A 26320-nucleotide genomic window follows, 5' to 3' on the forward strand; every position below is an offset into this window, starting at 1 on the left:
ACCCACATGAGTCCCACCAAGATCCTCGAGGCACAGAGAAAGCAGCTGGGGATGAGCTGGGAGCAAAGGCAGAGCTTAGGAGAAGAGAGGGGAATGAGATATTGCTTAGGGGTCCTGAAGTGAAACTGTAAGAAGTAATTAAACCTGATCTGTAGCCGGTGAGAATGCATGGCACCACCTCGCCCCACCCACCTTCCACCCACAGCAGTAAAAATATAGTTTACACTTTCAAGTTCTAGACCTATTATAATAAACAGAGACGCATTTCTTTTAAAGCAAATCAAACTTTAAGGGTGACTTTATTATCCCCTCCTCCCATTTTTATTACCGAATAAAGGAAATCGTAACTTTTCCCTGCAATGCAGGCCAGGATTCTCCCTCTCTACGCATGACATTCTATGTTTTGACCCAGGTGATCATTTTTGTTCAGTGGAGGGTGGGTTGGAAAAAAAAAAAAAAATCCCATGCTGGGATGATGCAAGTGGACGAGCATGCCCGTTAGAGTAAAATACTTTTTCTTTTTGTCTTACAGGCCAGTCTAGTTACGCACATCCAGCTCAGGGGATGCTGATATAAACCTTGCCCACTTCTCTCAGCCCATCTTTCTTACTCAGACAGATTCCCAGCAGCTCTCTGATGGAGACACAGTCTTCAGTTTCCAGGACAAATCGCGCCACGGCCCTCGCTCCTGGCAGATGGCCCGGCGCTGTCTCACGTTTGACACTGTCCAGGATAACTCCTCTGATGTCTTTGGGCTTTCCAGGCACACCAAAACTGATAAACAGACCCAGGCAATCCTCTCCTGTCAAGTCACAGAAACCTTCCAGCTTATCAGATCGACTCCTCTTCCTGGAAGACTCCTCTGGCCTGGATTCTGGATGTGAGGAGTCGCAAGGCTTAGGTTGCGCAGGAGGAAGAGTAGACATCTGCAGAGTCTGCACTGCCAGCTGCAGCCGTATTCGTTTATCGGATCCCCAGAAGGTCCAAATCCAGTCCGCCCCAAACAGTACGGCTTGGTGCTTGGACATCTTGGTGGTGGTGAGCCACTCATCAACCCCCTTTTCCTGGCGGAAGGTGACAAAGTGGACTAGGAAGATCTCATTCAGAGTGTTCGCAGCTGGGCATAGGTGGGCTCAGAGAGTCTTCAAATCCGAGATAGTCCTTCAGTTTCTCGGCCGCGTGGACTATCGCCTCACTGACCACCTCGCAGACACTGAAAACCTCTGTGCTGTCATTCAGAGCCGGCTGTCGTGATGGTTTCTGCCCCATGTTCTCTGCACCCAGTCAGTGCTGCTTCCAGAGATCACACCCGGCGTCCTCATCCAGAGTGACTTCTGTTTCAGATGAAAGATCTTACAGCAAAGTCACATCTGGTGAGAGGGTCCCAGTTTTCCGCCTGGACATTTGTGTGGGGCAGCTAAGCATATCTACACACAGCTAAACAAACACGTTAAGTCTCCCTGTTTGCCAAGGAGGCGTGTTGTTTTCATACAGACTCCTGCCGGCCTATTAAGTCAGAGACGATTAACCCTCACCAAAAACATCTGTTCCTCTCTAGGTCGAGTCACTCGACTTTTAATATTTGGCAATCTCTTCCAAGACAGGTTTCTACTTTTCAAATTTTACTTAAATTAAAAATAGTATTCAGGTTTTTGAAGAACTGTACACCTCCTTCTCTACACCTAACGTCTTCAGCTTTGCTGGTGAGTCATCTCTCTTTGCTTTTCCGATAACCCCTCCTCCATGATTCCTCACCCCCCAGCCCAGCAGCCTATTTCCTTTCATAGAGAAATTCCTCCAAGTCCTCAGATTTCTACCTGTTGATACATCCTGAAACCCTCCCCTCAATAAATGAATGGGAGTTTGTGAATTATAAAGCATATCTGTCACTGTTCTCTATACCAGAAATAAAGCCTCATGGGAATCCTGAACAAAGGGAAATAAGGTAACAGACCATAAAAATGAGGCAATTATCAATTGACTTTATTTCTTTTCGTATGGTAATACCAGCAGTGTACAATATTTTGTAAATAAAATATATATCGTCAAAAAAAATCTTAACTTTATCACATATCATCAGTTATGTTACACTGTCCTGAATAAAGAATATTTGGCATCTGTAACAGTCTCCTGGTATTTTTTAACCAGGTTTCAATAAGAAATTGAAATTTTCAAATGGTGACAGATGTTCACATTAAAATAAAGCACTAATACGTAAGAGTCCAATACAGTTGCCAAACGATGACTAGTAGGGAGCAAAAGACCATTATTAGCATCAAATCAATTGAGTAATGAATAAACAGCAATTTAGTTTGACAGGCCCTTGTTGAAAAGCTGGATAACCTGCTAATAGCTTGCGAGATCGCAGCACTGACATTCAAACAATTTATAAGCGAGTCCACTGGCATATACTGAACTGCTCAGTCCAGGCCAGTTTGTGAAAACCTGTCTTTCCCAAGTTGGCTATTATGAGAAGTGATGTAGTAGTGAATAAAATACAGAACAGTTTTTCTAATACCCCTCAAAAAGTATAAACACAGCTATTTCTTGATAAGCGGTATTTCGGCCCTGTGCTATCGAAAAACGTGAACTACATTTTCTCATCACAACACAGTCATTATAAAACTCATTTTTGTAGCCTCAGAGTTACTGAATTCTGAGACAAAATGTTCAAAGAGTCAGCTTCTTTAAAAAATCCCATTCATTGACAGCCTGAGAAATGTACGATGAATAACGTAAGGTAGACTGGTAGTATTTTGATGTAATGAACCATTTAGCAAAGAGGAAAATAAGAAGCTTAATACTGTAAAGGTTTTTGTTTTGGTTTGGTTTCTTCAGAAATCATTTCTATTTCTACATTTTAGGGGAACTCCTGCATGCATTCAAGTTAACAGTATTTAAATATCTCTGGAGTTCTTCCTTTGCAGGTAACAGGATCCAAGATGAAGGTTGAACTGCTTAACTCTTCAACAATTTCATGATGTGTCACCAAAGAAGGGGGATTTCAAATATACCGATTTAGTCGGAATGATCAACAGCATTACAGCTCAGTGGTGGAGAAGGACAGACCATCCCGGCCTCTCCATGAAGCCAGCTGGTCCGTGAAAATTCTGATCACTGTGTTTGCTTTTCACCATCTGCCTTATGTCACAAGATAAAAGTTCTATTTTCTATGTACTAAATATATACACATATTTAGAAAAATATATAAAAAAGGACCACAGGAGGCAAGTGGAGGTGTGGCTGGCACTTGGCGGGCACGCTGAATGCTTAAAGACATTCCACCTATTGATTCTGCAAGCAGACGATACTCTGCTTTGATGGCTGTGCTGCTGTCACAAGGAAGGACGCGGACGTGACAATCATCCGCACGCTGCTTCCTGCTTCCCGCATCCCGCACGCTGTGAAGGGGAATGGCGACACGACGCTAAAACACTCATAATAAATGCAATACTTTAAATATAATATATCACAGATTTGTACATTAAATAGAGGAAAAACGATTATTGTCTCATTCACCAGTGTCTCATTCGTCACGGCGTCTTCAGAACAGGCACAGACACCCCGCTTGCCGCTTCCACTTCCACACGAGAAGCTGGAATTATAGACAATGTACAACCTGCTGCTTGTTATGTGTTCTGTGAGTGAGTGAGAAGGAAGGTGGAGAAAAGGCGAGGCGCTCCTCACGCTCAGCAAGGGCTGCGGCTTAAACGTTGGAGTCTTCGTCGGTGATGCTGGCGCTGGGGGAGCGGGCGGCGAAGTCTCTGAACATGTCATCCTCCTTTAACATGTGCTGGGAAACAAGGAGATGGGGGTCACACACACGGGGAGCCACGAGCTCAGAACCACACAACCTCCACGAAACATGTAGTCCTTCGGGGTTACTTTGAGAATTAATATTTCAAATTCATTTTATAGACTTACTGTTAGATTATTGATGCCTTCAGAGAATGCACCTATCTGTCTCACTGTCCCTTCTGAGTCTTCCATCTGCAAGGAACATACCAGAACATGACCTCCTCATTTGCACAATTTCATTTTTTTAAAATGTTTATTTATTTTTGAGAGAGACAGAGACACAGCATGAGTGGGGGAGGGGCAGAGAGAGAGGGAGACACAGAATCTGAAACAAGCTCCAGGCTCTGAGAGGTCAGCACAGCACCTGATACGGGGCTCGAACCCACGAACTGTGAGATCATGACCTGAGCCGAAGTTGGACGCTTAACCAACTGAGCTACCCAGCCACCCCCTCATTGGCACAATTTCAAAGAAAGCAAAGTGAGCAAAAGTCTAAGAAAAAATAACGCAAGTGATATTGAATAGAATGGGAGCAACAGAACACTTCTCTCTCTTTTTTAATGTTTGTTTATTTTGAGAGAAGAGACAGACGGAGGGAAGGGAAGGGAGAGGGGCAGAGAGAGACAGAGAGAGACAAAGAATTCTAAGCGGCCCCATGCCGCCAGCACAAAGCCAGACGACGTGGGACTCAGTCCCACCAACTGTGAGATCATGACCTGAGCAGAAATCAAGAGTCAGGGACACCTGGATGGCTCAGTCAGTTGAGCGTCTGACCTCAGCTCAGGTCATGATCTCACAGTTCGTGAGTTCAAGCCCCATATCGGGCTCGCTGCTGTCAGCCTGTCAGCACAGAGCCCACTTCAGATCCTCTGTCCTCCTCTCTCTGCCCCTCCCTCGCTCGTGCTCTCCTAAAAGTAAATGAAGGGAGGGAGGGAGGAAGAAATCAAGAGTCAGATGCTTCACCAACTGAGCCATCCAGGTGCCCTGCAACAGAACACTTCTGATGAAACCTCCTTTCATTACTGTCAATGGACATTAAATACTAGATGAAACAATACTTTACTGCCACATAATAGCCCAGTGCTCTGATGTTGACAAGGCCACCGAAGGACTGGTGTTTAAAGGGCAGTATTCAAATCCATGACTTCATACTGAAAAGGCTAACTGAGCCGTGTATTTCTGACTTCATTTAACACACAGATTTCCTTAATCCAGAGATGGTATAACATAGGTGAATAGGCCAGGCTTTGAAGTTGGCCTGGCAGGCTGGTATCCCAGTTCTTCTAGCATCTCTTCTGTCTTGGGTAAGCTACTGAATCTGTGCCTCAGTTTCCTTCTCTTGAGAATGAGTATAACCATGCTCTGTAGGGTTTTTTTTTTTTTTAATTTTTTAATGTTTTATTTATTTCTGAGAGAGAGAGAGAGAGAGAAACTGTGAGCAGGGGAGGGTCAGAGAGAGAGGGAGACACAGAATCAGAAGACAGGCTCCAGGCTCTGAGCTGTCAGCACAGAGCCCAACGTGGGGCTCGAACCCATGGACTGTGAGATCATGACCTGAACCAAAGTCGGACGCCTAACCGACTGAGCCACCCAGGGGGCTCCATGCTCTGTAGGTTTTAGGGCCACCATGAATGTTAGTATATGTTACATGCTCAGGCTAGTGCCTGGGACATAGTAAGCAATCTGGAAGTTGTTAACTATTATTTGATCATTATCTTTATTTTTTGGTATTTGAGAAAAAACTGATCAGTAGACATAGTGCACGAAGTTTCCACGAGGAACTTTCAAATAGGTATATAGTGTTGCATTTACCTGCTCTAACCGGTCTAAATCATCTTCGTCATACAGGCGCATGTCCAAACCAGGCTTAAATCCTTTTTTACATGTACTTCCTGATGCCTGTCCCAATTCCATTGGACAAACATATTCTTCCCCATCTTCCTGTTTCTTCTTTCTCAGATTCCCAAAATTGCTGAAGGTTAGTTTCTTTGGCTTTAAAAGAAAAGCAAACATCCAGGGATTTCATAAAATTCATATGACAAAGGATCGACAACATGCATAATTTAATTATTCATTCCAACTACAGAGAAAAGCAACTGGATGATTACATTGGTGTGACAAACATAAAAGCATCCTGGGTGTATGACGGACACACCCAAATACAATAAATAATCCTTATTATTAATCTCAGAAGACTAAGCTTGTTCTCATTCATACCCATTAGCTGGGTAGTCACTGAAAAGTCTAAAATGCCAAGAGCCTTGCTTTTGATTAAACAGGTCTTCATACAATGAGATATCTCAGAGATGAATCCAATTTTGCAAGGTTTTCCCTCTAAGATCAGCAAAAGAAAACGGTCCTGACTTGTATTTTCTTTTCAGGGAAGCTATGATTATCGAATATGCCTGTTATGCTTCCGTAACAGGATTGGTGGCTGTTAAAAGAATCCTCACTCATTTGGAGAGAGAATTTCCAGTGATACTTGGAAGAAAAATTCCATTTTAGTCTCCGAGTAGTCTCTGAGTCTGTTAAGCAGATGGTGATCAGGCTGATACAGAGAAATTTTCTTTTCCTAATTTTTATTTTATTTTGAGAGAGAAGGAGAGAGAGAGAATCCCAAGCAGACCCCAAGCTGTCAGCACAGAGCCCGATGCAGGGTTCGATCTCCATGACCTGAGCAGAGATCGAGAGTCAGACGCCTAACCGACTGAGCCCCCAGGTGCCCCATGATGCTGAGAATTTAGGTACAACAGAATCTCTCAGAAGTTTCAAATATGGTACATCTTTTAAGGGAGAAAGAGAGCTAAAGAGAAGCTGTTAGGAAGAGGAGTTTAAAAAAAAACTATATATATATATATATTACACACATATATACATATATATTTTATACATACACTATATATATACACACACACACATATATATATATATATAAGGAACTGGGTACATATTTGTGGAGAAGCTGATAAGCCCCATTTCCACATTAAGTTGGTTGAGATAACAGACTCAGAAGAGTGCACAGAGAGATGATTTTTTTAAATTTTTTAAAAATATTTTTTGGGAGAGAGAGAGGCAGTACGCAAGCAGGGGAGGGATATATATATATATATATATTTAGAGAGAGAGAGAGACAGACTCTGAAGCAGTCTAAACTGTCAGCACAGAGCCTGACATGGGGCTCGAACCCATGAACCGTGAGATCATGACCTAAGCAGAAGTCAGATGCTCAACTGATTAAAAGCCCCCCACGTGCCCACCACAGAGAAGTGACTTAAAAGAAGAAAAAGTAATCTGAATTTGGCATGACCCATGAATCTGGGTAAATCTGGATATAGTCATTCTCTGCTGGTCTACCTTGAATCATTTCTTAAGTATCTTTTTCTTAACTTTAAAGTTGGTCAACTGTAAGCCAGAGAAGTCGAATCTGTAGGAGAAAAATTCCTCCTCCAAGAATGGATTTATCCACAGAACAACTGCAATCGATAGGTGAGCCCAAGTTGCAGACTCTGAGTATTCTCAATATATCTACTGCATGCCAACATCATACTCTTTGTTACTGTTAACTCTAATAAAATAAATGACTTGAATAAAGAAACCCCCAGAAAGAAACTTTCAAACACACATTTTCTTACTCACTCTTAAGGATGCAGAGACTAACAATCCATCCACAAAACTTTGTAAAGCCCACAAAAATACCTGACACAGATGGGTAGAAAAAAAGTTTTTGCTTTAACCAATTATTAGAAGGCACAAGCTTGGACTGACCTTCACTTTGGCAGTGGCTGTTAGAAGCACATAATCTGGTAACTCCATGGCATCACGCTTTTGGTGCTGGGCCTCAGCACCGATCAGAAGATTGAAATGAGTGGCCAAATGTCTTCGCAAGAGGGTCTTACTTGGTGGGATGTTCAATAACTGAGCCATCGTTTCTACATTAAAACGAGGTTCTAGGACCTAGAAGAAAAATTGGGTAAGGCACCAGATACCGTGTAGGTCTGCACTGTGCTTTATAATTTGCAAAGCTCTTTCATCTAGTTATCACTAACGACCCCTCAACTACCCACTGAGACAGACCGAGTATGAACCTCGGTCTTCAAGCTACACATCTTTTCTTTATCTTGCCTAAGCGAGTGAGAAGTGGAGCTGCTCCTGACATCCGGGCATTACCAAAGTTAGGGCTTCTGGCTCTCTGAAGTGGTCTTTGGGATGCCTTTGGAAGGCAGCTCCTTACACAGCATCAATGTGCAGAAATATCATCGGTCTTTTTGTAGGTGGTTCAAAACATGATCATATGAGGGCCGGTGGCCAGATGTTACCCAACATAAGAGATAATAAATGAGAAACAGGTTTAAACCTGATCGAGAGTTATAGGATATAAATAAAAGGCATGGGAAAAAATTACCGGGAAAGTAAAGACTCACTAGAAATGGAACCGGAGGGTTCAGTTAAATGACTCTAGGGTATGACAGGCAAACTGGTAATATCATACTCATTAGACTAATGGACACAAAATGATAAGAAGCCAGCTTTTAAATTAAAACCAAGTCCTACCATGAGCCCACCATGAACACCACTGCCTCTGAGATTGGGGGCATATTCTGCCAAGTCCACGGAGCGCAGCCACTCCATCACGCGATGGTTGGTCCACTGCTGAACCTCTGATGGGGTGATGCTACTCTATGAGAACAAACGAACACCAAGAGCTTCAGTCACTGACTATGGGATTCCAAATGTTAAAACCGGAGGTTCTAAAAAGTCTGCTACAAAGAGCAGTTACTTTGTGTTTATAGAAAGAGTGAAAAGGTGTTGACTAGTCTGAATTTTGTTTTAAGGCATTCATGTCATGGTTTCAAGCTTTTTTACAAACTAATAAAGCAGTGCTTTAGGAAAGCAAGTCTTTTTTTTTTTAAGTTTATGTATTTATTTGGGAGGCGGAGGCAGGGACAGAGAGAGAGGGAGACAGAGTCCCAGGTAGGCTCCACACTATCAGCACAGCACACTATCAGCCCCAACACGGGGCTCAAACTTATGAACTGTGAGATCATTACCTGAGCCGAAACCAAGAGTCAAAGAGTTGGACACTCAACCGACTGAGCCACCCAGGCACCCCAAGAAAACCAAGCCTTTATAGTGATATTTAACTGCATGGCTAAGGAAGCAGAAAAATAAAATATACCCGAGAAAAGGAGGAAGGGTAATTAAACAATCTTTGCGCTTTAGTTACATAGGTGGAACCATCATGGGGGAAATGGAAGGAATGTGGGAAAACAAAGCCCCAGGAGGGAATGAGGCTGGATTGGAAGCTCTGAGGAAACCAGAAGCTTCTCCTGCAGGCTCCACAAAGAAATGGGTGTTTGTTCTGTGCATGCGCGCGCGCGCGCACACACACACACACGCACACACACACGCACACACACACGCGCGCACACACACACACACACACACACAGTCCTGCGTGTGGAAATTCCAGTAATATTTACTGTGTAATAAATCTGAACCTCAGGTGCTACCTCATCAGATGGCCTCCTGCGCAGACAGTTTGGTTCAAAGTTATTGATCCTCAGGACCTGGATAGCCCTTTTGATACTGAGATGGTGCAGCACACTCACAACCTTCAAAGACAGTAAGTCATCCTGCAAAAAAGAACAAAAAGAGGAGCTCGCTGAGCTCTAAGGATCTTCTCAGAGAAATCTCAGAAAGCACGAGCAAAAGTAGAAAAGCCCCCATACCAAAATGCCTCGAGCGCTTGTGTTTTCAAACCTTTTAGTAAAAGAACGCTTTTTCCTGTTCCAAACAAAATCCTCTCCAGGACTGACCCCAATATATTAAAAAACAAAACAAAACAAAATTAACGTTCCAATGGAAGCTAACTTCCACCTATTTCTCTCTCTTCTAGACATTCTGAGATAGGATCGTGGGACCCCACATTTTGAAAAGCACCTGCTGGGTCACTGCAAAAAGTGATCCTCTTTGAAGTGATGTGTAAGAGCACGTGATACTCACTGATGCTCACAGCTTGGCTTTCTGAGCTGAGGCACATCACCATTTTAGGGAAAACCAGAGGAGTGTCTCTCTTATACTATTCCCCGAGCCTCAAGTAATCTCTAGATCTGGATTGTTATGCTTTAACTAGCAGACGTTGTGAATGATTTTGGAAAACTTATGTTGATCAATGTAAAGGTTTTGGTGAGAGTTAAAAAGAAGCAGCAGCATATATCACCGTAGGTTCCTTGACGGGGTAACTTTCCCCAGTCTGTGGTTATGAGGAATGTTTCACACATACCAAACACACCAAAACAAATTACTTCAGGAGGGCCATGTCAAGATAAGCATCAGTCTACTTCCAAACACACCCAGAAAACAAAACAAGAAAAACATCCATTTTGGGCACACCTTACTGATAGTATGCTTCTTGGTGGCGGGGTGGGGGGGAGGTGCTCAGGAGGGAGGCAGATCTATTATAGACATTGCTTTTAAATAAAAATATTAGATAATTGGCTGAAATTCTTAAAGCTACTCACTGAGCAAACATTTTTTCCTGAAATTTTTTCTGGATAAATTTCTTACAGGCAGTGCCTTATGGTAATTAGTACAGGCATTCCACATATTTTAATCTAAGATTGAGACACCCATTCAAAAACATTTCCATATGGGCTATTTTCAACTAATTAAAGTCTATCAGATTAAAAAAAATTTTAATGCATAATGACTGAAATGTAAATATAAGGTTAATTATTTTAGCTACAGGACTTTAAAAGTAGGGGCTGTTTCCTTTAAATCAAAACAGACTTTTTTTATAGATTTAAAAATATCTTTAAGTAATTTTAGATTTGCCAAAGAGTTGCCAAAGATAGAGCAAAGGCCCAGCTACCCTTCACTCAGCTTCCTTTTATGTTAACAACTTATATAACCATGATATAGTCATCAAAACGAAGGAGTTAACATAGACTACAAAAAAATGATAACTAAACTGCAAACTTCCTTCGAATTTCACCAGTTTTCTCGCTAGGTCTTTTCTCTGTTCCAGGATCCAACCCTGGATACCACATGCAAAAAAAGATTTTTTGTGACTTAGAACTCCTGGGGTCAAATTTTCTAAGATAATATACTCTTTTATAGCCACAAAAGTTATACACACTTTCTTTGTGACTTTAAGCCTGACTCTGCTCACATTCTTGCAGGAACAAACCTATACCTAGACAGGCAGGCAAAAATGTACTAAATTTGTTCGAGGCTGAGCTATTATTAAGAGCAGGAATCTGGAAAAAGCCTAGGTTCAAATGCTCTGTGACTTTCTACTACTTTCTAGCTGTGGAAACTTGGCTAAGTCACCCAATTTCTCAATTCTTTCACTCCCTCATCTAAAAACCGGGGATAGCGAGAGTGCTAACTCAAGTTTTGCTGAGACGTGAGTATTAATATAAGCACACTGCTTGCAAGAGAGTACTCTTTACACAGTAAATGTTCCAGGTACCGCATGCTGGGTATCACTGCAAGCTGGTTTACGTTACGTGCCCACCAAGGTACGGGCTTGGGTTCAATGATAGAGAAGAAAACAAAACCTATGAGATGAACCTCAAGTTTGATATTGAAAAAGTAGGTGTTGGAAATTTTCAGCTTATTTGAAGAAGAGACTATGCTAGGCGGATCCCGAGCCTGGCTGACAAAAGGCCATTTAAATAAAGGCATATGACACAATAGTACAATGATCGTCCTGTGGAACCTAAAACAGGTTTTCCTGGCATCTGTCTCTCCCCACTGCTGTAAAGTAGGGAAAAGTCCTTCCGTCCCTTGATGGAAGGCTAAAAATATGAAACGACAACGAAGGAATCGGTGACTCCTGCCCTAGGGGAACGGGGCTTAAGTGGGAAAGGATGCAGTTTTCAGGTCACAGTCTCAAAAGTGGAAGGGAGGAGAGAAGACAAGTCTCTGTAGATGTCAGGTCAGAAGGGTGGTCTCTCCTGAGTGGACGCTGCATAAAGGAATGTGTAACTCAGAGACTGCCAGGGCTTTGGAACACTACCTTCTAGTTTTTAAACATCTGTGTTAGATGTAATTCACGTACTAGAAAATGTACGCAAAGCGTGCACTTCAGTGTCTACATTGTTGAATACATGTGTAATCAACATTCTGGACAGCTTAGTTTATTTTTTTTTTAAGTTTATTTATTTATTTTGAGAGAAAGAGAGAGAGAGAAGGGGAGAGAGAGAATCCCAAGCAGGCTCTCTGCTGTCAGCATGGAGCCCAACATGGTGCTTGACCTCACAAACTGTGAGATCATGCCCTGAGTAGAAATTCAGAGTTGGACACTTAACTGAGCCACGTGGGTGCCCCATGGACAGCTTAGTTTAGATTAGGTTTCACACAGCTTAAATCAGGGTGTCAAATTTCCCAGTGGTGTTGCAATCATCAAATCCTACAACTTCAGCTTAACTGAATATATTCCTGCTCTTCTCAAGTTAAGGCAACACCTTCGAACTCTGGTGAAATCATTGTGAAAACAATGTATTTTACTCATTCTTATTCCTGTGTTTTTCAGAGAAAAACAATTTTACCTCCCCCCGCACCCCCACCTCCAAAATAAACCTGGGAGTAAATCACTTACAACAGTCATGTAATGGAGCATTCGACCGTCTACTCGTCCTTCATCAAACTGCGTCTTGTACTGGGGGAGACCAATATCATCCAGCCATCCTAAAGGAGAGAAATCAGTGTTGTTAGTGAGGCACAGAACACCTGTTCTTGGGGCGCCTGTGTGGCTCAGTTGGTTAAGCGGCCGACTTCAGCTCAGGTCATGATCTTGCAGTTTGTGAGTTTGAGCCCCACATCAGGCTCTGTGCTAACAGCTCAGAGCCTGGAGCTTGCTTCTGATTCTGTGTCTCATTCTCTCTCTGCCCCTCCCCTGCTCACACTCTGTCTGTCTCTCAAAAGTAAATAAATGTTAAAAAAAAAAAAAAAAAAGAATGTCCTTGGTAAAGGCAGTAAAAATTAAAAACAAAAACAAAAACACACCTGTTCTTATGATTAAAAAGAAAAAGCAGGTTTACTTTTTCATTCATTCATAATGAGTGAATGAATGAATGAATGAATGAATGAGTGAGCCCTCTTACTAGTGACCCAGTTGAAATCCAGCTTTCCATGATTAGTCTCTTCTTCGGATCCCAGGGCTTGCAGGGCCAGCTGGAGTTTCTTTCGATGAAGTGAATGCTTAATTCCAAGTTCCTGAAATAATAAACAGAAACACCGGCTTCACAATCCCGTCCATATGGGCTGGATGTCACTGGCAAAAAATGCAAATTCTCCCCAAGGGAAGCTAGTGTTAAAGACTCAACAATCACATTAAATCAGCGTGCTGACTCAGGCTAGTGAGATGCTACTGAACAAAAGGGCTCTAGAAAGCCAAGACCACTGCGATGAGCTTAGTGGCATGCCACACTCCGTAACAGGCTCCTTCCTTCACAAGACTGGGATTGTAGCACGCAAAACAGAAATTCTACTGTTTTTGTACTAAATGTTAAATAATTAGGAAGAAATGTTAAATAATTAGACATAAGATGTAGGGCTCTTTTTTTTTCCTTAATGTAAAGTTTAAATGTATACATTGCATTGAGAAGTGGGGGCCAGTGATAAGCCACAGGGATGATTTTAAGAAATATGAGCTTAAGGTTTATTATTATATCCATACATCTATTTCTCATTAAAATGCCAGGGGCTTAAATTTCATAAGAAATCATTAAGACCAGGTACTACTTGTTAAGTCCACGAAATTTTTTAAAAAAAGGTGCGAAGCAGAAAACAAATGTTTTCAAGAGTACTGACTGGCTCCATCCACTCCCCTTTCTGGAGTACAAAGCATTCCTACATTCATAGTCTCTTTCTCTTTCTCAGTATCCATTGTCTAAACACAACAGAGAAGCAGTCACCTTCTCTAGATCTTGCTGAGAAGCCTGCAAAAGTGTTTGGCCAGAGGCAATCCAGTGTTTTCCAGAATTCAGGTAGGACTCCAAGCCTTGCTCCACAAGCCAATTGCAAACCTGCTCCTTGGTCCATTTGGCAAATGGCATGTCCAAGTCACTACAGAAAAAGGAACAACTGCATGAAAAACAATTCAAAGGCCGACCCTGTGGCTTAACATCAAGACTGAACAACTATATGCTGAACTGACATAGGAATTCCCTGGTGGTACACATTTGACCCTGGAAAGCTTTAGGACATATCTGGAGGAGGGAGTGGCACTGGAGTTGAAAGTTACCTTATAAGACCACAGTTTTTATTTCAGATGTAAGTACAAAAGATTCAATATGATTGAGCAAGAATTCATCATATGGAAGAAAACCAAGATGAAACAAGTCAAGTCACTGTACTAGTTTCAACCAATGTTGTTTGAAATGAATTTCCAAACAGAAGATGCTAGGTTAGACTGAAAGAAATCAAGTCTAACTTGGGATAACTTTAGCAGAATTATGGTTTCTCTCTAGGTGGTAATCAATGGGAAGAGAGCAATATGTCATCGTTGACTATAGGAAAATGCAAGCAACAATAACAAAAGACAAAAAAAAAAAAGAAAAATGTAATCAAAGCAAAGTCGTATGTTTTATTTTTTACTTTGACACATAGTGTGTTCTTCTGAAAAAAAAAAAGTGTAGATAAACAAGATTTTTTTTTTTTTAAACAGCACAAGAGGTCCTCTCCTGTGTACAAAGAGAGCATATGGCAAACGAGACTTTTGTGTTTGAAGAGAGCCAGAGTTTCCTCCTTGATGAAACTTGTGTCCAGTCTTCTGTGTGGGTGGGAGGAACATGTTTAAAAGGTTCCTAGCCCATTATCACATTCAAAAGATTTAGTATCAATGATTTGTACTAGATGTTTGCCAACCCCACCCTCTTTATTCTTAGTAGGTAAGTGTAGTAATTTCAAACCAGCCCTAAATTGGGATAAGGGTGAAGTTCACAGAGTCTTAACAGAGAAAACATTATATGGTCCTGATAAATTTAGGAATTCTGACAGAATTTACACCTTTAGGTGCTTTCACAGAATCTATTAATCATTAATGTTTATTGAGCAGTTACCATTTGCCAGATACTGACTGCATGTAAACTCAATTACCTTTTGGGGAATGTACTAATTAATACTATGGAAACAGAGGCACAGAGCATGGAAGTAGTTGCTCAAGGTGACCCAGGTTATAGGATATGGTAGGGAAAAACTCAGAGCCAAATAGTCTGTGTCTAGAACTTAACCACTATGCTATCACATCTCTCCAGAGCTGTGCCTCAGAGTACTTACGGTAATTATTTTTTCTGTCAAACTTAAGTCCAACAATCATTCTAACAGATATGTTGCTGACACTTTAGCTCTGGTTCCTCCCCTAGCTCACAGAGCCCCCATCTTCTGCATGGTTTTCACCAACCACTGCCAAATGGCACTGCCCTATAAAGGTGACGGACCCTTTCGCTAGGCACAACAGTAAGCAATGGATGCCACCAGCCAACCCAGGGACAACACTAACACTGCAGGTGCTCACGGCCATGACACTTAGGTGGAGATGTCAAAGTCCATTCATTCGGCTGTTCTCACCTGTTAGATTGTCCCAAATCTCGAGACCAACCCAGTCGTGGCCCTGCGGTTGCCCTCGTCCCTCCTCTTTTGAATTCAGGCTCAGACATGTCATCTGGGTTGAATGTAGTTGATTGACTTCTCCTAAGTCTGAACAGAAGACACAATACCACATTGCCTTGTATGAGACCTGAAGAGGCCTTAGACTTTAATCAGAACACGGCTTATGTATGGTCAGAACAGATACTTGGATTTCAGTGTTAACTGAGACCCAGTGTGTTAATGAATCCCAGACCACACTCTTCCTTCCATAAAGGGAACACAAAAGTCTTACAATTTCATACTTGTTTCCCATTAATTTTCCATTTATTCCTACATTTGAGCAACATAGAATATAAAACCCACTCCATTTGTCTGCTCTGTTACTTACTTTCCAAAGAGTTTCATGATACCTCTGGATTTCTTTTTGGAATCTGGCGATGGCGGAGATATCTGGAAGGGACTACTTCCCTGTGCATCTTTCGGCCGGGAAGATACACCAGCCAGATCTAGGTGCTCAGCTGTCTCCTTCTCTGTTTCAGCTATTCCAAGAACAGAATACAAACTCGATGAGCTTTAACTACGGAATGAACATGACTAAATGTTAACCTTTTTGGTTTTTAGCAATTGTTATACATTTTTCTTCTGTTGGTCTTTAAATCAGTGATTTACAAACGGCACTGTACAAATACGAAAAATGGAACGTGGATGTATGTTTTGCTCTGTTGGCTGTTCTGTATAAATTAACATTATGTGGAATACTGTGTAGGATATTGTGTCTACTCATTAACTTACAAGTGATAACCTCTTTGAGATTCAAAGAGGTAAGAGGATTGTCATATTCTTTCCTCAAGTGACTTGAATTAATAATGAAATTACTCTCAATCTTCCCAAAGCACTTGGTACTGTGCACTCCCTCCAATATTCTTCAACATCATTATCTCCCTCATCTTATTAGGACGCTCTCCCAAATCTGCCATCTGATAGTTTCTTCTTTGCTGTAGCACCTGTTTTCTCTTCCTCTTTCACTCCAAGATTCTGTTCTACGTTCTCTCCCTCAGCAGGATCTCTGGACAAGCCCACCCACTCCATGCTCAGCACTAAATGATGGCATCCCATATCTAGGCAGCTGGTATCAAAACCTCTGGACCTAATCTCTCTCCCCAGACTCAGTATCTGAACATCTATGGATATTCCCAATTTGGTGGCCAGGAACATCGTGGACTCCACAAACCATGCAATTTTCCTGGGCCTTCTCTTAAGTTTGCTTTTTAAATATTTCCTTACTACTAAATAATATTTTCCCTCTTACTCCAGTTCAAACCCTTTGTCATATTCTTTTCATGTCCTTCTCTCCTTTGCCATTTACATCAAATCCCAAGTTACCAATTTCCATCAATTCTTTTTTCGAGAGATTACTCTTATTTATATCTTGTTATGTGCTGAGAAAAGAATGAACTGGATAGGCATAAATTTTTCCTTTGATATAAAATCAGTGCCTGTTGACTCTGCCTTGGAAGAGTAACATCCAAATTTGCTACTTCCTCAGTTTCTGAGCATTAACTAGCTTACTTCATTCAGCTGTCCCTTCGTGGATGATCCCACCCTGGCAAACACAAGGGGTACTGTTCCTGAATGCGAGACTGCACATTTTTTCGGGAAAGTAAAAGTTGAACAAAAATCACAGGAACGATGTTTCGGCAAGATATAAAAGTTGCAAAGATTGACTTTTCTATGAAGCACAGCTGTGATTATAGGTTATAACAAGCAGTACTCAGCTCTTAGCATGGGCAATTTATTTCTTCAAAGAAAGATACAAAAACATTTGAAAACAGTTGTCTGGATGTTATCCCATGTTTATCCTAGAAATGTAAGACCATGAAGAGAGAGGTTACCCTTACTGACCCACTTTAGAAGGCATGTAGGTAACTTATACAAGATAATAAAACCTACAGGGAAAATCCAAAGGAGCCTTTCCATCGAAACACTAAAGCCATCGTGGGTACTGGTGTACCTGAAAATGTTGCCTAACTTACCCGCATTTAAGAAGCATCCTATTCTCATTTTTGGTTTGAGAATGTTTTTTCCCTCCTGTGCCCACACTTTTAGAGAAGAAAACTGAGCCTCCAGTATCCTAAAATCACTTTGGGGGTGACTCCCCAGATAGCGCATGGGGCTTCTTGGTGTCACTAGACATTACCTCCATCTTCAAGGCAATAAATGTCAGAAGAACGTTCCCTCAAGAAAAGGAAGTCGGAAACAATCATTTTCAACATCTTCTATAGACTTCACCATTTGGCTGAAAACATTTCTCTCTGGGGATAACGTGAGCGTGGAGAAGGTACTGCCAGACCTGGGGGTTAGTGTGAGACAGTGTGCACTTGAAGGGTGAAAAAGCTGGACTTTATGATGCAGGGCAGTGCTGCCCTGGACTCCGAGGGGTGCTGTGTGCACTTCCAGGTCCCCCCAGGGCCTGTCGCGAGGTGTCATTAGCATGGGTTAAAACAGCATTGAGGCTTGGAAGCAAAGGCTCTACAGAGTCCTAATTTTTAGCAGGAGGTGGAAGGAACTCTCTGGAGTAACGGACTACATTTTCTGATTGCTGCCAGCTCGCTCTCTACAGATCACAGATGCCAAGGGCAAGGTTAGCTCAGTTTGGAGGGCAGCACTGGCGAAGGCTGGCATGCAGGGGTACAATACCTAAGGTGGGTGCACTGGCACTTCGTTTACGATCTTCAGATATCCCAACAACGCACACAATCACACGCAGCCCAATGGAGAAAACACAGGAGAATGACAAAATGAAACACAGATCAAACTCCTACTCATAAAATACACACAGTGGGAGGAAAGGCAAGCACCACACTGTGCTTCCGACACTGCAGACTCTGTTAGCGGTGTCAATATGGGGTTAATCTATCTACTTTCTGAACAGATGAGAAGTCGTTACAATGAAGTCAGAGAGTATCATGGTTTTTGGTCTTTCCTCTACATTTATGCTCCAACAAGGAGAGCAGGGTGAGAGCCTACCCAGAGCTATCTTTACCACCAAATTCAACCCGTGGAAGCTTGTTTTTTTTTTTGGGGGGGGGGGGGGCGCTAACTTTCCTCCAAGTCATTGACCTTCAATTCTGAGAAAGAGAAACATACAAATAGATGAACCAGAGAAGAGATCGATCTTTTCCTCATTCAGAATGAAAGCGAAGGCATTTTGGCCACACATACCCAAGTTGGGGGCACTTGCTGTCCTCTTGTTACTTTTTATTTTAAAAAAGCCACGCCCAAAGGAAGATCTGGCTTTTCGAGTGCCAAACGGGGTGTCATCCATGGAGGCATCGTGTCCCGGAGCTTTTGGAGGGAGGCTTCCCAACGGGCTGCTTTCTGTTGGAGTTTTATCCTGAGAGAGAGGTAATAATAAATGTAAGGCAGCACTAATGTGCAGAATTATTAGCACATGCCGGGTGCAACACCTGGCACGTTATATATTTCACTTTGTTTCAAAGAATGATGGAACTAAGAGATTGATTACAAATACTGTAAGTTTAATAAGTCAATGCTAAAAGCTACTTAAGAAACAATAGCTGTGGCAGCAACAAAAACATGATCATCATTAATCTATAACCCACATGCTTAGGACTTGAAATATTTAAGATACAGAAATTCTCAAATTTTGAGGCGCCTGAGTGGCTCAGTCAGTTGAGCGTCTGACTTCAGCTCAGGTCATGATCTCGCGGTTTGTGAGTTCCTGCCCCACGTCGGGCTCTGTGCTGACGGTATGGAGCCTGGAACCTGCTTCAGATTCTGTGTCTCCCTCTCCCTCTGCCCCTTCCCTGCTTGTGTGCTGTCTCTCTCCCTCTCTCCCTCAAAAATGAATAAACATTTTTAAAAAAAACCAACCTTTTTTTTAAATGAAGCCAACTCTATAAAAAATTTCTCAATTTTTATTTGCCTCATTCCCCACAAGGACACGGAAATAAGATATTACATAACCAGAACACCAAGAGATTTCTTATTTTTCTAACAATTATGACACAGACTTGGCCATAATATATAATATAGTTCACAGTCTTTGTAATATAGCTGTAATATAACTGAAGCCCAATATAATCACTCTACAAAGCAGGCATTAACCCCACTTCTATACCAGCAGTATAAAGAGATTCCACTCTAGTTATTCTAAATATTCTTCTCAAAGAATTAATAATAAAATAAAGACACAATCAGTGACTATTAAAAATTTATTTTTTTAAGTGGTATTCTGGGATGTGTTCATATCTTGCCTGCAAGTTACCAAACACGGATGACCAATTTTCAGACTATGATACATGCAGATATACTTAACATCAAAACTAAACTTGCTATAATTAAAATTTTCTTTCTTGATTCAGAAGCCACTTGGGCTGTCTACAATATTTCAAAGTATTTATGAAGAACTTTAATTGTAATTAAGCTATACTTTTATTATTATTATTCTTTCATTTTGAGAGAGAGTACATGGAAATGGAGGGCACGGGGGGTGGAGAGAGACAGAGACAGAGTGACCAAGGGAGGAACAGAGAAAGAGAGAGAGAGAGAGAGAGAGGAGGGAAAGAGAGAGAGAGACAGAGAAAGAGAAAGAGAGAAAATTCCAAGCAGGTTCCATGATGTTAGTGCAGAGCCTGACACAGGGCCTGATCCCAGGAACCTTGAGATCATTACCTGAAACTAAAGTAAGAGTCACATGCTTAACCAACTGAGCCTGTTTAACAGTGTAACTATTAACTTACACTTTAAATACTGTTTATTTTTGGGGTGCCTTGGTGGCTCAGTCAGTTAAGCATCCGACTCTTGGTTTTGGCTCAGGTCATGATCTCACCGTTTCGTGAGCTTGAGCCCTGCATCTGGCTCTATGCTGACAGTGCAGAATCTGCTTGAAATCCTCTCTCTCTCTTTCTCTCTCTCTCTCTCTCTCTCTCTCTCTCACCTTCCCTCTCTCTCCTACTCACATTGTTTCTGTCTCTCTCAAAATAAACTTAAAAATTTTTAAATAAAAAAATTACTGTTTTTGAGCTTTCTCGTCTGAATTTGCAATTACAGAAATATGATCCATTATACTGTTGTAGTATTTCCCAAAGATGCTTTTGTTTGCATGTTCTCATTTCTCTAAAATCTCCTGCCCTGTTTCTTTCTTGCAGAGATGGAGAAAGGAGAGAGGGGTGACAGGCTTTAAGGTGGTGATTTTATTCTACATATCTACTGCTCATCACAACTACAAGTTTGTAGGTGCTACAATTCAGTGATTCTGTTATCTGTGTCGACACTGATGTCAAAATCACTTAATCGTTTAATGAACTGCAAGACAAAAAGGACAGAGGATGACTGTAATTATAGCTGTAGACACTGTCTGTGCCTCATCAGTGACACCTACTTTATGACTCAAGGCATTAAGAGCCAACAGTCAAGAGAGTGCCTGTGGAAGTAGCCTGTCTACCAGAACGGTAGCCTTTACAAAGTTAATGACTGAAAATCAGAGGAAAAAAGAACCAGAGCCCCTGCTGATATGTCTTTAAAAAACAAAAACAAAACAAACAAACAAAAAAAGCCCCACCAAAATGTTTGCTGTAAACAGACAGTGGCTATAGGAAATGAATGGCTGTTCTAAGACTGGTGATCTAAGAAGGACTTTTTGTGGGGTCTAAGGACATCCAAGTGTGCCCATTAAGAACATCAATAGCCTGATTTGAGTGTTCGGGGGTTTTGGGTTTGTTTGTTTTTCAACAGTGTATAGAGGCGAAATATAAAAAGTAACTATTCTGACTCAAACAATTCGGTGGCATTTAGTGCCATCACAGTGGTGTGTAGCCACCACCTCCACCTCGTTCCACGGCATTTCCATCATTCTCAAGAAAACCCCTTACCCATTAAGCAGTTTCTTTCCCTTCCCCTTTCTCCACCTCTGGAAGCCACAAATCTGTGTTCTGTCTCTATGGGTTTATTTAGTCTGGATACTTCATGTAAGTGGAATCATTTAATGTGTGATCTTTTGTGTCTGGCTTCTTTCATTTAACATGCTTTGGAGATTCTAAGTTTTGGTGTTTTGGAGGCATTTCAGCAATCACAGGGATTAGAAGTCTCAATCACTTTTGGGGGCGCCTGGGTGGCTTAGTCGGTTGAGCGTCCGACTTTCGCTTAGGTCATGATCTCGCGGTTCATGGGTTCGAGCCCCGCGTCGGGCTCTGTGCTGACTGCCAGCTCAGAGCCTGGAGCCTATTTCAGAGTCTGTGTCTCCCTCTCTCTCTGACCCTCCCCTGCTCACGCTGTCTCTCCCTGTCTCTCCTAGAAATAAATAAAAATATTTAAAAAAAAAAAAGTCTCAACCACTTTTGTATTATAATCTGGGCACAAAAATTACCTCTGAAGGCTTCTGAACAGACTCCGTATCCTGTTCAAAACAACAACAATATTTAAGGTTGTTACAGGAATCCCTTGTATGTTGAGAATTTGTCACATACAATTCCATAAATTAAAATAAATGTACATCTACTTCAGAGCTACACAATTTCATTTCATTTATTTCCAATAATGGTTTATTAAAGTCTCCATTTTTTAATTTTATATACTACTTTCCATCCTTCATATTCATATTTCTTAATATCTGCTATTAACAGTGATAGCTAATATTTTTCATTAGAGAAAACACAAACTCTTCCTAAAAGGGTTTTATCTGCAAAATGGAAAATATGAAGCACCCTAAATATTTTCTTCTCAGGGTAACCGAGAGAAAAAAACACAGAACCAACCCCGTCTGATGACTCTTTCTTCAGATTGCCCAGGCTGCTGGACTTCTGCAGACTTGAAGCTCTAAAAATAACAATAATAGTAATTAGGATTAATAATAGGTGCCTCTGGTGCCACTGTTTCTAAGCAGAATATCTTGGAAAGAAACTAAAATTGTACGTGGGTTGAATCCTGGTAATAAAAGAAACTCTGGATTCAGGCAGTCACTTATGTGCTTAACTAAATTATAACATTTCGTTCTCTGAAAAGCAGAGGCGGTTACTGTGCTGCCAATAATTCTAAATGTCTGCACACGGTTACATAGCTGGGAAAACACTTAGAGGACTATCCCTGTGATGTCAATATTTGAAAGTAAAACTGGTTTCCATGGATTAGTGGTGTATCCTGTGCCTGTATACATTTACACCGGGAGCGTTTAAAATACTCACAGACTATTTACATATAATCCTTGTCATTACAATAAAGGACCAAAGTGTTACGCTTCAATTCACAAAGGAGTCAATTTTCTGAATCTGGCAAAGTACTTCACTTTATAGTTCTGATCAAGGCATAATAGAAAAATCCCTATTGCTGCCCATAGTAATTTATCTGCTATCCTGGTAAAGGCAAAGTGACCCTGTAAACATCCAGAGATTTTCTCTTTCATGTAACTGGCATTCAAATATATAGAGCTGGTCTTACTCAGATTTGAAGGCAGGAATATGTGACCAGTTTAAAGAGAGATAAAAGTAACATCTACTATATAACTTATATGATTTCTTTGCTATACAAAATAGTATAACTATACAACCTTTTAAAAGGCAATTCTCATGTATTTACGTGCAAATGTAAATAAGTTGCTAGAAGTGTGGACTACCAAATAAATTAAAGATAATGCCCTGAAAAGAAAAGATCTCATCTTTGAGTACTGTTCTGAAAATAGATTTTCCTTATTTAATCCAGACTTTAACGTGGATAAACACAGAAATCAGGTGGGTTTATTACACTAAAAGTGCAAAAAAACCACTGCAGCCTTTCCAGCCGTCACACCATCCTCTGTGACTCTTTTCTGCTAGAGTCAAAATGCAAGTCGTTGCAAACCTCAAATTCAAAGGCCTGAACATCACATGACAGCTGATGAGGGAAGGCTGAAGATGTACAAAAACCTGGCATGCGATAATGGTCAACGAGCAAGTTATTTCTTCCTTAACTTAACAACCCTCACCTCCACCCCCATCCAACCACCACACCTGCGTTAATGCAATCAGGCCTCAGAGTCGTTTGCTTTTTAATATTGCTTATTGTTAGTGTGATAGAGGCTTCCTCTCTGCCAGGTCTCAAGTGACATTTTTTACATTCAGTAACATAACTTACGCAAGACTATCAGAAGACTGGGTTTCAACAGCAGCACCAAGGATTATTTTTCCATCACTAAAATGTAAAAAAGACTTGATGCACTTTCAGAGTAAAAGACCACATATACTCTAAGTGAACACAATTGTCAGAAATAAAACAACTGCAAGGGAATCTATTTCTCTTCTTAAAAATATTCTATTATATTTTCTTTTATTTGGTCTAATTGTAAGTGTAAGCAATTGAGAATATGCTCCCTCAAAATTCTTCTTGCTGGGGGAGAAACTATGGTACCCCCATCCTGAATCCTTCCCAGCCATCTTGCAAGCAGCCTTGGCCACATGACTGTCACTAGGGGCATGGCAACACTTTTTGTCGGCCACCTATGACCCAAGACATAAAACCCAAAGGCCCTAAAATCCCCCTCTAACCTGACCACCACACCCCCCACTCCCCCGACTCCTCTCCTGTGACTCCTCGCTTCACACCTTTTATTTCAATAATACAGAACTGATTTCAGGTCCCTTGGGCCTGTTTCAGGTCCCATGCCTTCCCGTTTCTTGTCTCTGTCATAAACTATGTCTGTAAATGAATGCAGTGCATCCTGGTCTTTGCCTGATCTACGCTGTTGAACACTTATATTGCAATGTCAAGGCATAAACGATGTACTTCTCTTCAAACGAAGTCTCTGGCTTAGGAGGCAATTTTGCTTTTTCGGCAATTTCCAAGCCCTTAGATGCTGGCGATAACGAAGGGACCGAAACTTGCAAGATGCCGGTGTGGAACTGTAACGGAATCACAAAAACGCCAAAAATCAAACAAAACAGAAGTCACAAAGGAAAAGAAAATAAGACAATTACATGGTCTACTGATAAAATTTCATACACCTGGGTTCAGAATGCTATTCTTATATTTACATAACAGTCTCAGGATATAAACATCAATAAGTGTTCATCAGAGAAAACCTTCTGGAGGAAGGTCAGCGTTGAACTTGTTTCTGAATAAAGCATAATAAATACCATCAAGTAAGTCAACCTGGCAACTCGAAGCGCCAGTTAAAACATACTTGCCTAAGTGAACCTTAGGTAAATCATTTAACTGCGTGTCAGTTTTCTCCCCTGTACAATGAGAATGGCCAATGCCTACCGTACAGGATTGTCATGATTTAAGATGAGATTTGGATAAAGTGCTTTGTAAACACACCTCTTTTCTTTTTTTCTTCCTTCCTTCCTTCCTTTTTTAATTTTAGAGAGGTGGGGAGAGAGGGGCTGAAGGAGAGTTAGAGAATCCCAAGCAGGCTCCATGCTCAGCAAAGAGCCCAATGCAGGGCTGGATCCCATGACCCTGGGATCATGACCTGAGCCAAAATCAAGAGTCAGATGCTCAACCGACTGAGCCACCCGGGCAACCCTGTTTTCACTTTAATTTCTACCACCAGTCTAACACAGAATGTTGTTCAACCAGTTAATTTGTGGATACAATTAAAGCACTTTGCTTAATAACAATATTAGAGCAACAACAAAAATGCATGGTACGTTTTCCCAGACAAATGCCATATGTATCCTAGGGAGGAAATCTAGGAAAAGAAATGTTATACTCTGGCTTTAAATAGCTTCCAACAACTGTAGAGCACTTAGGCTGTGACCATGTCATAAACTAATAAGCAAAACACTTAAAAAAATTCTGGTGAAGAAAAATAAACTAAATTTATCTCAGTAAATTCACTTTGCCAATTAGTGACAGCTCTTCACTTCTGAACCTGGCCAGGCAGGTAGGGACTCACACCAGTGAACACACTTCTAGATGGCAATCAGTCAACAGTCTCACCTTTGTAACCAGACATTCACAGCTGATGTCAACTCACTCCACTCTCTGAAAGGCCACCAGTCCCTGAGCACCACGCATCCCCCGAAACCCCACGTATGATCAGCCAAGGAGACTGTCTTTGACCAACAAAGTTCATTTAGTTAAATAAACAATAAATTCGGCTTTGCGGATTTTGTTTCAGTTATCCAGTGGTGGTCTCCTCCCTTGGTACTATAAATGGTTATAACACGTGAGGTCTGTTAAAACAACCTCATTAGGCCCAAGATGGAGTGGCTTGTATTAAGCTCCATGTCATTAAACCCAAAGTTACCTGACTTTCTCTGCTCGGTGCTCCCAGAAGAGGCAAGCGGAGGTCAACAAGTCAGTGCTTCCCTGCTCTACACAAGCTACCTGACTCTGCTCTAAGACTTCCCTTCGCTGCACAGAAGGAAAGTAACCCTACTTGAACAAACCAGCAAGTGCTTAGCATGACCCCATTCCTGCTTCCTTCTGCCTAAAAAAGCCTTTCATTTTGTACAGATCCTTAGAGTTCCTTTCCATCTGCTCAGGTGGACGTTACTCAATTCATAAATTGCCGAAGAAAGCCAGGAAGATCCTTAAAAATCATTCAGTTGAATTTCATTCTTTAACAGCAAGTCATATTTATTGTAAAGTAGGAGATTATTTCACTTTTTTTTAATTTTTAAAATAAAAAAAATTATTTGTTTGTTTGTTTATTTATTTATTTTGAATCTTTATGATTAGTTCTGGGCAACTTACTGAGCCATCACCCATGAGGTATGAAGCTCACAGTAGCTCCCTGGGTTCTTAATCATGGGGGTGGGGGTGGGGGTGGATGGCTCCACTAACCAAATGACCCATTTTCTTCATTTCATTTCAAACTTTAGGGCTTTAACTCCAACCTCAAAATCTCCCTCCTAGCTTTCCTTTAACAATGTGGTTGAACATGCTCAATCATCATCAAATCATTCTGGTTCCAAACTAAAAGTCT

The 26320-nt window shown here is 41.3% G+C and overlaps 2 protein-coding genes across 9 annotated transcripts in view; both read right to left on the reverse strand.

The window, feature by feature from the left end:
• Positions 1–537: 537 nt before the first annotated feature.
• REP15 (RAB15 effector protein) lies at positions 538–1269 on the reverse strand. The gene is given in 2 exon segments (XM_039240845.1): positions 538–1130; positions 1132–1269. Coding segments are annotated over 2 exon segments (711 nt in total). The 3' UTR covers positions 538–557.
• Positions 1270–1962: 693 nt separating this feature from the next.
• Positions 1963–26320, reverse strand: part of PPFIBP1 (PPFIA binding protein 1) — a 168952-nt gene continuing 144594 nt past the window's right edge. For 5 of the 8 annotated variants that reach the window (XM_039240835.1, XM_039240834.1, XM_039240837.1 and 2 more), the window contains 17 exons: positions 24172–24287; positions 23524–23580; positions 22173–22233; positions 21785–21814; positions 18619–18790; positions 18094–18126; positions 15785–15935; positions 15376–15504; positions 13722–13872; positions 12909–13020; positions 12404–12492; positions 9309–9431; positions 8350–8475; positions 7564–7752; positions 5611–5790; positions 3925–3990; positions 1963–3793 (listed from right to left, as the gene is read on the reverse strand). In XM_039240835.1, coding sequence (XP_039096766.1) covers positions 3707–3793; positions 3925–3990; positions 5611–5790; positions 7564–7752; positions 8350–8475; positions 9309–9431; positions 12404–12492; positions 12909–13020; positions 13722–13872; positions 15376–15504; positions 15785–15935; positions 18094–18126; positions 18619–18790; positions 21785–21814; positions 22173–22233; positions 23524–23580; positions 24172–24287 — 1872 coding nt within the window. In that variant the 3' untranslated portion in view covers positions 1963–3706. The remainder of the gene's footprint in view (positions 3794–3924; positions 3991–5610; positions 5791–7563; positions 7753–8349; positions 8476–9308; positions 9432–12403; positions 12493–12908; positions 13021–13721; positions 13873–15375; positions 15505–15784; positions 15936–18093; positions 18127–18618; positions 18791–21784; positions 21815–22172; positions 22234–23523; positions 23581–24171; positions 24288–26320) is intronic. The other 3 variants (XM_039240836.1, XM_039240833.1, XM_039240831.1) reach the window with 2 other exon arrangements.

The sequence above is a fragment of the Hyaena hyaena genome, unplaced genomic scaffold (genome assembly GCF_003009895.1).
Source record: "Hyaena hyaena isolate Hyena2069 unplaced genomic scaffold, ASM300989v1 scaffold_182, whole genome shotgun sequence".
In the NCBI taxonomy this organism is placed as follows: Eukaryota; Metazoa; Chordata; class Mammalia; order Carnivora; family Hyaenidae; genus Hyaena; species Hyaena hyaena.